The sequence below is a fragment of the Pelobates fuscus genome, chromosome 1 (assembly GCF_036172605.1).
Source record: "Pelobates fuscus isolate aPelFus1 chromosome 1, aPelFus1.pri, whole genome shotgun sequence".
Classification (NCBI taxonomy): domain Eukaryota; kingdom Metazoa; phylum Chordata; class Amphibia; order Anura; family Pelobatidae; genus Pelobates; species Pelobates fuscus.
In genome coordinates, this window is record NC_086317.1 from 215,951,817 (window position 1) to 215,964,231 (window position 12,415).

Below are 12,415 nucleotides of genomic sequence, written 5' to 3' on the forward strand. Positions count from 1 at the left end.
AAAAGAGAGAGGGAGGGGAGGGAGTAGAGAGAGGGAGGGGAGGGAGTAAAAAGAGAGAGGGGGTAAGAAGAGAGAGGGAGGGGGGGTAAGAAGAGAGAGAGAGGGGGTAAGAAGAGAGAGGAGGGGGGTAAGAAGAGAGAGAGAGGGGGGGTAAGAAGAGAGAGAGAGGGGGTAAAAAGAGAGAGGGGGTAAAAAGAGAGAGGGGGTAAAAAGAGAGAGGGGGTAAAAAGAGAGAGGGGGTAAAAAGAGAGAGGGGGTAAAAAGAGAGAGGGGGTAAAAAGAGAGAGGGGGTAAAAAGAGAGAGGGGGTAAAAAGAGAGAGGGGGTAAAAAGAGAGAGGGGGTAAAAAGAGAGAGGGGGTAAAAAGAGAGAGGGGGTAAAAAGAGAGAGGGGGTAAAAAGAGAGAGGGGGTAAAAAGAGAGAGGGGGTAAAAAGAGAGAGGGGGTAAAAAGAGAGAGGGGGTAAAAAGAGAGAGGGGGTAAAAAGAGAGAGGGGGTAAAAAGAGAGAGGGGGTAAAAAGAGAGAGGGGGTAAAAGAGAGAGGGGGTAAAAAGAGAGGGGGTAAAGAGAGAGGGGGTAAAGAGAGAGGGGGTAAAGAGAGAGGGGGTAAAGAGAGAGGGGGTAAAGAGAGAGGGGGTAAAGAGAGAGGGGGTAAAGAGAGAGGGGGTAAAGAGAGAGGGGGTAAAGAGAGAGGGGGTAAAGAGAGGGGGGTAAAGAGGAGGGGGTAAAGAGAGAGGGGGTAAAGAAGAGGGGGGAGTAAGAAGAGGGGGGGAGTAAGAAGAGGGGGGGAGTAAGAAGAGGGGGGGAGTAAGAAGAGGGGGGAGTAAGAAGAGGGGGGAGTAAGAAGAGGGGGGGAGTAAGAAGAGGGGGGGAGTAAGAAGAGGGGGGGGAGTAAGAAGAGGGGGGGAGTAAGAAGAGGGGGGGGAGTAAGAAGAGGGGGGGGAGTAAGAAGAGGGGGGGAGTAAGAAGAGGGGGGAGTAAGAAGAGGGGGGGAGTAAGAAGAGGGGGGAGTAAGAAGAGGGGGGGAGTAAGAAGAGGGGGGAGTAAGAAGAGGGGGGGAGTAAGAAGAGGGGGGGAGTAAGAAGAGGGGGGGAGTAAGAAGAGGGTGGGAGTAAGAAGAGGGGGGTAAGAAGAGGGGGGGGGTGGAGTAAGAAGAGGGGGAGGGGGAGTAAGAAGAGGGGGAGGGGGAGTAAGAAGAGGGGGAGGGGGAGTAAGAGAGGGGGGAGGGGGAGTAAGAAGAGGGGGAGGGGGAGTAAGAAGAGGGAGAGGGGGGAGTAAGAAGAGGGAGAGGGGGGAGTAAGAAGAGGGAGAGGGGGGAGTAAGAAGAGGGAGAGGGGGGAGTAAGAAGAGGGAGAGGGGGAGTAAGAAGAGGTGGGAGTAAGAAGAGGAGGGGGTAAGAAGAGGGGGAGGAGTAAGAAGAGGGGGAGGGAGTAAGAAGAGGGGGAGGGAGTAAGAAGAGGGGGAGGGAGTAAGAAGAGGGGGGAGGGAGTAAGAAGAGGGGGGAGGGAGTAGAAGAGGGGGGGAGGGAGTAAGAAGAGGGGGGGAGGGAGTAAGAAGAGGGGGGAGGGAGTAAGAAGAGGGGGGGAGTAAGAAGAGAGGGGGAGTAAGAAGAGGGGGGAGTAAGAAGAGGGGGGTAAGAAGAGGGGGGGAGTAAGAAGAGGGGGAGGGGGAGTAAGAAGAGGGGGAGGGGGAGTAAGAAGAGGGGGAGGGGGAGTAAGAAGAGGGGGAGGGGGAGTAAGAAGAGGGGGAGGGGGAGTAAGAAGAGGGGGAGGGGGAGTAAGAAGAGGGGGAGGGGGAGTAGAAGAGGGGGAGGGGGAGTAAGAAGAGGGGGAGGGGGGAGTAAGAAGAGGTGGAGGGGGGAGTAAGAGAGGTGGAGTAAGAAGAGGAGGGGTAAGAAGAGGGGGAGGGAGTAAGAAGAGGGGGAGGGAGTAAGAAGAGGGGGAGGAGTAAGAAGAGGGGGAGGGAGTAAGAAGGGGGGGAGGGAGTAAGAAGAGGGGGGGAGGAGTAAGAAGAGGGGGGGGGAGTAGAAGAGGGGGGGAGGGAGTAAGAAGAGGGGGGGAGGGAGTAAGAAGAGGGGGAGGGAGTAAGAAGAGGGGGGGAGTAAGAAGAGAGGGGGAGTAAGAAGAGGTGGGGAGTAAGAAGAGGGGGGGAGTAAGAGAGGGGGGGGTGGTAAGAAGAGGGGGAGGGGGGAGTAAGAAGAGGGGGAGGGGGAGTAAGAAGAGGGGGAGGGGGAGTAAGAAGAGGGGGAGGGGGTGAAGAAGAGGGGGAGGGGAGTAAGAAGAGGGGGAGGGGGGAGTAAGAAGAGTGGGGGGGGAGTAAGAAGTGGGAGGGAGGTGGAGGGGGGAGTAAGAAGAGGTGGGAGTAAGAAGAGGAGGGGGTGGGGGTAAGAAGAGGGGGAGGGGGGTAAGAAGGGGGAGGGGGTAAGAAGAGGGGGAGGGGGTAAGAAGAGGGGGAGGGGGTAAGAAGAGGGGGAGGGGGTAAGAAGAGGGGGAGGGGGTAAGAAGAGGGGGAGGGGGTAAGAAGAGAGGGAGGGGGTAAGAAGAGAGGGGAGGGGGTAAGAAGAGAGGGAGGGGGTAAGAAGAGAGGGAGGGGGTAAGAAGAGAGGGAGGGGGTAAGAAGAGAGGGAGGGGGTAAGAAGAGAGGGGGAGGGAGTAAGAAGAGAGGGGGAGGGAGTAAGAAGAGGGGGAGGGAGTAAGAAGAGAGGGGGAGGGAGTAAGAAGAGAGGGGGAGGGAGTAAGAAGAGAGGGGGAGGGAGTAAGAAGAGAGGGGGAGGGAGTAAGAAGAGAGGGGGAGGGAGTAAGAAGAGAGGGGGAGGGAGTAAGAAGAGAGGGGGAGGGAGTAAGAAGAGAGGGGGAGGGAGTAAGAAGAGAGGGGGAGGGAGTAAGAAGAGAGGGGGAGGGAGTAAGAAGAGAGGGGGAGGGAGTAAGAAGAGAGGGGGAGGGAGTAAGAAGAGAGGGGGAGGGAGTAAGAAGAGAGGGGGAGGGAGTAAGAAGAGAGGGGGAGGGAGTAAGAAGAGAGGGGGAGGGAGTAAGAAGAGAGGGGGAGGGAGTAAGAAGAGAGGGGGCGGGAGTAAGAAGAGAGGGGGCGGGAGTAAGAAGAGAGGGGGAGGGAGTAAGAAGAGAGGGGGAGGGAGTAAGAAGAGAGGGGGCGGGAGTAAGAAGAGAGGGGGCGGGAGTAAGAAGAGAGGGGGCGGGAGGAGTAAGAAGAGGGGGAGGGGGGAGTAAGAAGAGGTGGGAGTAAGAAGAGGTGGGAGTAAGAAGAGGTGGGAGTAAGAAGAGGTGGGAGTAAGAAGAGGTGGGAGTAAGAAGAGGTGGGAGTAAGAAGAGGTGGGAGTAAGAAGAGGTGGGAGTAAGAAGAGGGGTAGGGGGGAGTAAGAGGAGGGCAATTGCCCCCTCCCCTGTCCGCAGGCACCGTGCGGGCAGCCGGCAGGGGAGGGAGGAAGAGAGGACCCGGGAGCTCAGCCTGCAGCTCCTCTGGGTCCTTCTTGCGCGAGCACAGATCGTTGCCGCGGTTACCACGGCAACGTTACGGCTCTGGCGAAAGTAAACTCTAGCCCTGGAGCTACGGGCTAGAGTTTACTCTCAACACTGTGACCACCAGGGATTCCTGGTGGTTGCAGTGGTGAGAGTGAACTCTAGCCCCATAAACGCACTACCCCGACACCATACACATTCACACACTGCCCCCCCACACACACACACATTTACACACATTGCCCCACACACCCTACACATTCACACACTACACCCCCTCACACACACTGAACCTTTCACACACACACACACTGCACCCCTTACACATTGCACCACTGCTCCTATACCCTACAACAGCCTCATATCCCAGCAGACCCCAGATAAGTTGTCAAACTGTTCTTAAACGGTTTGACTACTTACTCTGGGAGGGGGGCCCGGCCCTCCTGGCACCATAACGACTACACAGAGCAGTAGTGGTTATTGTGCATGGATTATTTCTTTAAATAATCTCCAAGTGCCCCAGTAGCCAGCAAGCCCACAGCCTGCCGGCCGCAGCCAGCAAGCCCACAGCCAGCCAGCCAGCCCACAGCCTGCCGGCCGCAGCCAGCCAGCCCACAGCCTGCCGGCCGCAGCCAGCCAGCCCACAGCCTGCCGGCCGCAGCCAGCCAGCCCACAGCCTGCCGGCCGCAGCCAGCAAGCCCACAGCCTGCCGGCCGCAGCCAGCCAGCCCACAGCCTGCCGGCCGCAGCCAGCCAGCCCACAGCCTGCCGGCCGCAGCCAGCCAGCCCACAGCCTGCCGGCCGCAGCCAGCCAGCCCACAGCCTGCCGGCCGCAGCCAGCAAGCCCACAGCCTGCCGGCCGCAGCCAGCAAGCCCACAGCCTGCCGGCCGCAGCCAGCAAGCCCACAGCCTGCCGGCCGCAGCCAGCAAGCCCACAGCCTGCCGGCCGCAGCCAGCAAGCCCACAGCCTGCCGGCCGCAGCCAGCAAGCCCACAGCCTGCCGGCCGCAGCCAGCAAGCCCACAGCCTGCCGGCCGCAGCCAGCAAGCCCACAGCCTGCCGGCCGCAGCCAGCAAGCCCACAGCCTGCCGGCCGCAGCCAGCAAGCCCACAGCCTGCCGGCCGCAGCCAGCAAGCCCACAGCCTGCCGGCCGCAGCCAGCAAGCCCACAGCCTGCCGGCAGCAGCCAGCAAGCCCACAGCCTGCCGGCAGCAGCCAGCAAGCCCACAGCCTGCCGGCAGCAGCCAGCAAGCCCACAGCCTGCCGGCAGCAGCCAGCAAGCCCACAGCCTGCCGGCAGCAGCCAGCAAGCCCACAGCCTGCCGGCAGCAGCCAGCAAGCCCACAGCCTGCCGGCAGCAGCCAGCAAGCCCACAGCCTGCCGGCAGCAGCCAGCAAGCCCACAGCCTGCCGGCAGCAGCCAGCAAGCCCACAGCCTGCCGGCAGCAGCCAGCAAGCCCACAGCCTGCCGGCAGCAGCCAGCAAGCCCACAGCCTGCCGGCAGCAGCCAGCAAGCCCACAGCCTGCCGGCAGCAGCCAGCAAGCCCACAGCCTGCCGGCAGCAGCCAGCAAGCCCACAGCCTGCCGGCAGCAGCCAGCAAGCCCACAGCCTGCCGGCAGCAGCCAGCAAGCCCACAGCCTGCCGGCAGCAGCCAGCAAGCCCACAGCCTGCCGGCAGCAGCCAGCAAGCCCACAGCCTGCCGGCAGCAGCCAGCAAGCCCACAGCCTGCCGGCAGCAGCCAGCAAGCCCACAGCCTGCCGGCAGCAGCCAGCAAGCCCACAGCCTGCCGGCAGCAGCCAGCAAGCCCACAGCCTGCCGGCAGCAGCCAGCAAGCCCACAGCCTGCCGGCAGCAGCCAGCAAGCCCACAGCCTGCCGGCAGCAGCCAGCAAGCCCACAGCCTGCCGGCAGCAGCCAGCAAGCCCACAGCCTGCCGGCAGCAGCCAGCAAGCCCACAGCCTGCCGGCAGCAGCCAGCAAGCCCACAGCCTGCCGGCAGCAGCCAGCAAGCCCACAGCCTGCCGGCAGCAGCCAGCAAGCCCACAGCCTGCCGGCAGCAGCCAGCAAGCCCACAGCCTGCCGGCAGCAGCCAGCAAGCCCACAGCCTGCCGGCAGCAGCCAGCAAGCCCACAGCCTGCCGGCAGCAGCCAGCAAGCCCACAGCCTGCCGGCAGCAGCCAGCAAGCCCACAGCCTGCCGGCAGCAGCCAGCAAGCCCACAGCCTGCCGGCAGCAGCCAGCAAGCCCACAGCCTGCCGGCAGCAGCCAGCAAGCCCACAGCCTGCCGGCAGCAGCCAGGAGGCCCACAGCCTGCCGGCAGCAGCCAGGAGGCCCACAGCCTGCCAGCAAGCCCACAGCCTGCCAGCCGCAGCCAGTAAGCCCACAGCCTTCCAGCAAGCCCACAGACTGCCAGCCAGCAACAGTAATTAAGGTAAGAGGAGCCAACTTGGCCTAGGTATCAGCGAGCTATGTTGTGTTGCTATATTGTGAATAGGAACCAGAGTGTTGGAGAGACCCCCCTCCAGGCCCCATTAGACTCCATTGTAGTCTCTAATGGGACCTGGAGGAAATTCTTTCTAACACACTCTCTAAAGGACACTGAGATAGCCTCTGCTAGAATACTCCACCCCCCCCTCCATGGCCCATTAGCCCTCAATTGTAGTCTCTACTGGGGCCTGGAGGCGACTGTTTACAGCAGGGACACTGAGATTGCCTCTGTTAGAAAGACCCCCTTCCAAGCCTATTAGACTCCATTGTAGTCTCTAATAGGGCCTGGAGGGGATTCTTTCTAACACACTCTCTAAAGGACACTGAGATAGCCTCTGCTAGAAAGACCCCCCTTCATGGCCCATTAGCCCTCAATTGTAGTCTACTGGGGCCTTGAAGGGATTATTGCACTTTTGTTCCTTGTGTCTAAAGATTGTGTAAGGTGTGGCTGGAGGCGGTGCATGGAGACAGGACATGGGTGGCGCTTGCTGCGGAGTATGGGTGGGGCCTGTAAGGGGGTCCTTGATTTATTTTGCCCGGGGGCCCTGAGGGTTCTCAGTCCGCCCCTGCACAGAAGTCCTTTTAGGACTGACCGCAAGCACATTTTCTTGCCCAAAACAGTTCCATGGATTTGGGCTGTGCGGTCGGTCAATTTCCTGCATAAAAAAAAACGGCTAAGTCCCGTTCGAAGTGTTGCCGGTACTTCGACTTTAGTCGAAGTGTCGAAGCGGAGCCGATGGTAAGGGTCGGCGGTGTTCGACGTTAAAATGGCCGCCGCCACGTGGTCCTTTGTCCGATGCCGGTCACTTCGATGACTTCGACAACTTCGGCAGCATCCGAAGTGCCATATAAAAAGTGCCAGTCCTTCTCCCACAGTAATTAAAGGGCCAGAATGAGTGACATGCACTCTGTTAGGGCCGAACACTGTTTTTAAAGGGCCCAATCTCCCAGGGCCATAGTCCAAAGGTAGGAGGCGGGCAAACAGGCTTCTCCAATGCCCAGTGGAGAGGTTGGTTTCGTCACAAGCAGATACTCAGATAAACACTTTGTTTGATCCACAATATCTGTGTATATCTAGCAGTATGGTTGGCTTCCCTGGGTTCCAGTGGGGACCAGGCTGGCCTGGTACAGGTCAAAGACAGGAGCTGCAACAGCAGCTGCAGGCTGCCCTACTACGTTGTGGATTCCCATTCACAAGTGCTTGGAGGAAGTGATCTGAGGACATTTCCTCTATGTGCTGCAATGCTTAAATTGAGGATTGCCCTTCACCATCTTTTCGTATTAGCAGATATTTGAAGTTTTACTGGGACTCCTGATGGGCCAGAGCCTGTTTGGCTCTAGCAGCCTTGAGTGCCGTGCAAAGACACCTCGAGTGCTGTGCACGGCACTAGTGCCGTAGGTTGCCTACCTCTGCTCTAGGAACTAAAACAGCTTAATCTTAATGAAGGTTTTTATGGTGCCAGTTATTTTACATTGCTTTGTGAATGACCAGTCAACTTTTTTCAGTCTTATAACTTTGCAACATAAAAAAAAAAAATAAAAAAAAAAAAAAATTCCAAAGTACTGTGGCCAGCTTGACACTCATGGGGATGGGAACTGACACATTCCATGACTGTACTGGTTTCATGCCGTGTCATAACACTGGATTGGATTTCAGAATAATTAGTCTCAATGGCAAGTTTTGAGTTAAATCCACTTCATGTTATACAAGACAGTTTTCCTTTTCTGTTTTTTTGCCATAAAATTTGACAGAATAGAGACAATTCAACACATTTGTTGCACTACATTCTGCATGAAATTATATTTCTAGTTATATGCATTGTAGCGAAACCGACCTCGCCACGTGTCCTTGGAGGGGGCTGCTTGCCTGCCTCTTGCCTTCTGACTATGGCCCGGGAAGATGTGGCCCTTTAATTACAAGATTTGGACATAATGGATTTTTGGTGTGCTGCTGCTGGCCCTTTAACTCCCAAAGAAATGGTTTGTACTTTTAAATTGGCACTTCGAATGCCGAAGTGCCGAAGTAGTCGCCATTCGAAAAACAAACACGTGGCGGCGGCCATCTTGGTTCATTCCATGCGGTCAGCGGTATGTGTAGCCAAATTCATGGAACTGAAATCGGCTACACAGTTCCGCGAACACCGCTGAGCCTTACCTTCTCCCACGGTGATTATGCAGCCGCAGAGACCAAGTCCCGTTCGAAGATTCGAACACATGTTCGAATGGGACTTAGTCATTTTTTTCAGCCTGAAATAGAACGACCGCACAGCCCAAATCTATGGAACTGTTTTGGGCAGGAAAAGGTGCTTGCGGTCGGCCATAAAGGACTTCCATCTAACTTTTTAACCCCTGAACCGATTGCCCTGATTTTTGAGTATGTGTTTATTTCTCGCATGCTGATTATGAAAATGTATGTTTTATGTTTGTGACATGTATATTTTAGACGTCATAAATATTGTGTAAAAACTATTCCTCTGCCTATGATAATGAGATTACCCATTGTGTTCAGTAATCATATCACAGGCAGAGGGGAGGATTTTGTGTGGGAGTGTCTGTGTGTATTGTACGGATTGATTGGTTGTTCTGTAAAACCCTGTGGGCTGTACTGTGGTTGTGGATTGGGGGAAGAGGCTGTATGTGCCAGTACAGTCAGATTCTGCTTAACCCTCAAAACAAAGTGTCGTCTCGTTATTGGGGGAATTGGATTGTATGCTGACTGCCAGGAGTGTAACCCTTTCGCATGGTTTTCCTGTTCGGCTGTTTCCCGGGTTCGTGTGTTTCCAGTTTGGGAGATTGGTGCTTACAGTAGCTGTCGGTGCATCTGGAAAGGGGAATATTGCCTAAACGGTTTTTAACCTCTGGTGAGCAAAACGGTCCGTTACATGCATCATTCTAATTTTAAGAGCCAAATGCAGAAATACAAAAGTTTCAACAAATGTGATACACACTATGGAGGTACAATAATTGAGGAGTTGCAGTCAACCTTTGTGTACCACCTCCTACAAAAAAAAAAAAATATATATATATATATATATATATATATATATATATATATATATATATATAAACACTTAATGCAGTTATATTTTAAACACATTATTTGGTTATATTTACCGAAAATATTTTTCCTCTTCTGCAGCTTGCCGTTTGCCAAAAGCACCACCAGAATCTCTAATCGATCCACCTCCTCCACCTCCTTTCCCAGCACCTTTCCCCAGTTCGCCCAACTAAACAGACAAGATTAAAAATATGTTCAGTCTAATCAGGAAGCAGAGTGGAAAATTAACAAAATTTGTTTAACAAGCTTTCTAAGTTAATGAATGCACACATACTCACCAGATGTATGTATACTTTACATATTTTAAAGACACTCTGGGCACCAATACAACTTTAATGTATTTGATTTTGACCTCATTAATATGCTAGCCCAGTACTGACCTATGCTCTGCTCAATTAGGGATTTAAATAACCTTTGTTACAATAAATGTTATGCAGTTTTATATTCCTGCTCACAAAAGAAAACCCATATATCAATAGATACCTGGTTCTCCCCTGTCACCTGGGGCCATTTTAGTGGCCCCAAACAGACATGTGAGTTGCATGCAGAACTCCAAGTAAGATTGCCATGAAACTCTTTCAATGGATATTTTAATCCCCATAGAGATTAATGAAGTGTAAGCAAGGTTAAAGGGACAATATAGACACCCAGACCACTTCAGCTCATTGAAGTGGTCTGAGTGCCAACTCCCATCACGCTTAACCCTGAAAGTGCAATTATTGCAGTTTTTATAAACTGCAATAATTACCTTGCAGGGTTAAGTATAGTGGTACACAGCCACTAGAGGGACTTCCGGGTTCTTAGACGACTTTAGGTACCCCTGAATAGCGTGAGGACGACCAACAGTGTCGCCGGAACCCCCATAGGAAAGCATTGAATAATGCTTTCCTATGGGGAGGTCTAATGCGTGCGGCGATTGCCGCACATACAAAATAGGTTTCCCCCGACAGCGGCGAGGAGCGGAGCTTGACCCAGCACCGAGTGACATCGGTGTTGGATTCAGGTAACTGACTGAAGGGGTTTTAACCCCTTCAGTGACGTGGGATGTGGGGCACTCCATGATTCTACAGTGCCAGGAAAACTGGTTTGTTTTCCTGGCACTAGAGAAACCCTTTAACCCCTTAAGGACCAAACTTCTGGAATAAAAGGGAATCATGTCATGTGTCCTTAAGAGGTTAAAGGACCACTATAGGCACCCAGACCACTTCAGCTCAATTAAGTGGTCTGGGTGCCAGGTCCCTCTAGTTTTAACCCTGCAGCTGTAAACAGCAGTATCAGAGAAACTGATATGTTTACAATAGAGTTAATCCAGCCTCTAGTGGCTGTCTCACTGACAGCCACAAGAGGCACTTCCACGCTTCTCACTGTGAAAATCACAGTGAGAAGACGCTGACGTCTATAGGAAAGCATTCAGAAATGCTTTCCTATGGGCGGTTTGAAAGAATGCACGGCTCTTGCCGCGCATGAGCATTCAAAGCTGATATCAGGAGAGTTCCCCAGCACTGGAGAAAGGTAAGTGCTTAACCCCTTCAGGAGGGGGCCATGAGGTTGGGGGGGGACCTAAAGGAAATGTAAGTGCTTAACCCCTTCAGTGCCGGGCTCCCTCGGCGCTGGGGACTCTCCTCCTCCTTTCCCCATCGACTGAAAGCGCGCGCATTCAGCCAGTGCACAGGATAGCATTCTCAATGCTTTCCTATGGACGCTGGCGTCTTCAGTGAGAATCGCAGAAGCGCCTCTAGCAGGTGTCAGTGAGACAACCACTAGAGGCTGGATTAACCCATATGTAAACATAGCAGTGAAAATCACAGTGAGAAGACGCCGACGTCTATAGGAAAGCATTGAGAAATGTTTTCCTATGGGCGGTTTGAAAGCATGCGCAGCTCTTGACACGCATGAGCATTCAAAGCTGACATCAGGAGAGGGAGGAGAGTTCCCCAGCACTGGAGAAATGCAAGTGCTTAACCCCTTCAGGAGGGGGGCCATGAGGTTGGGGGGGGACCTAAAGACCCACAAGTTTGTTTTCCTGGCTCTTTCAGGTCCTTCGGTCCTCCTCACCCTCAGGACCCCCTCCCGCCAGGCTCTAGGGTGAGGTAGGGGTTAATCCCCTACCTTTATTCCAGTGCCGGGCTCCCTCGGCACTGGAGACTCTACTCCTCCTTTCCCCGTCATCGGCTGAATGCCTGCGCATTCAGCCAGTCCACAGGATAGCATTCTCAATGCTTTCCTATGGACGCTGGCATCTTCAGTGAGAATCGCAGAAGCGCCTCTAGCAGGTGTCAGTGAGACAACCACTAGAGGCTGGATTAACCCATATGTAAACATAGTTTCTCTGAAACTACTAGGTTTACAGCAGAAAGGGTTAATCCTAGATGGACCTAGCACCCAGACCACTTCATTAATCTGAAGTGGTCTGGGTGCCTATAGTGGTCCTTTAAATTCTAATCCAGTAGCTGACCAACTTTTTTTTAAAAATCCCATTACATAGCTGGAGGGGTGGGGTGGTGATGGACTGTGTGTGGTAGGGGCACAGGTACACTATAGTGTTAGTGTTTAATAGTCACATATGTGAAACCAAAAAGAATGTTACCCAATTTAAGCAAATCTTCACTGGATGCATCACCTTTGTTTTAAGAGTAATTGATTAACCAAATTCTCACAGACACACCTGTATCTCTGGAGGTAAAGAACTATTGCATCACACTAGAACGGAGGCTGATACTTCAAAAACAAGGCCAATGTGATCAAGTTAATGTAACCCTAGTTCAGTATAGCACAGACTAAAGCAAATTGAAATAATTACATAGAATTCTAGATCGCCCTAACATCCAGAACTCAAACATTAACCATCTTTTTCAGCAGTAGAGGCAGGCCGCCCAATTCATTCTAGTTGTCATTCTACACTAAGGCACTCACTGCTAATAAGGACAGTGGGCAACTTGAACTTCATTTTCTACATCGTCCGCGCTGCCTTAGGGCTGGCTGAGGTTACATAGAAGTGTAATTAGCACACGGGCATAGTGAAGGTTAGTAATCCCAGGACAGGACACGACAGGACACGCTTGGCCATACCTGATCTGAGGAGCGCCGCATTTGGACGTACACAATGTTTCTGAGACTTGCTCGCAGCAATGACAAACTCCCGGCCATTTTGCTGACAAATCTGACCTTGCAAGTTGACTACAGGATTCTGGGAGTCTATCAGAACGTCATGGCCCAAGGCTCTTTTATAACCAGTGAACGCTCAGGATTCCGGGCATGCGCACTCAGCAACACCGTGCGTTCCAACCCTCACTGTCGCTATACGTGTGTCGCCGAGTGGATTGACGGCGTTCTTTCAGTGACACTTGTTCAAAGTGACACGGGATAGCTTACATTCTATTGGTAAACTTTGTTTTAACTCTCCAATTA

At 53.6% G+C, this 12,415-nt stretch overlaps 1 protein-coding gene across 1 annotated transcript in view; it reads right to left on the bottom strand.

The window, feature by feature from the left end:
- Positions 1-12,214, bottom strand: part of ATP5IF1 (ATP synthase inhibitory factor subunit 1) — a 30,258-nt gene extending 18,044 nt beyond the window's left edge. The window contains exons 1-2 of the mRNA XM_063444475.1: positions 12,077-12,214; positions 9,064-9,176 (exon numbers count right to left, since the gene is read on the bottom strand). Of these exons, the coding sequence (XP_063300545.1) occupies positions 9,064-9,176; positions 12,077-12,154 (191 nt within the window). The 5' untranslated portion in view covers positions 12,155-12,214. The remainder of the gene's footprint in view (positions 1-9,063; positions 9,177-12,076) is intronic.
- Positions 12,215-12,415: the final 201 nt, after the last annotated feature.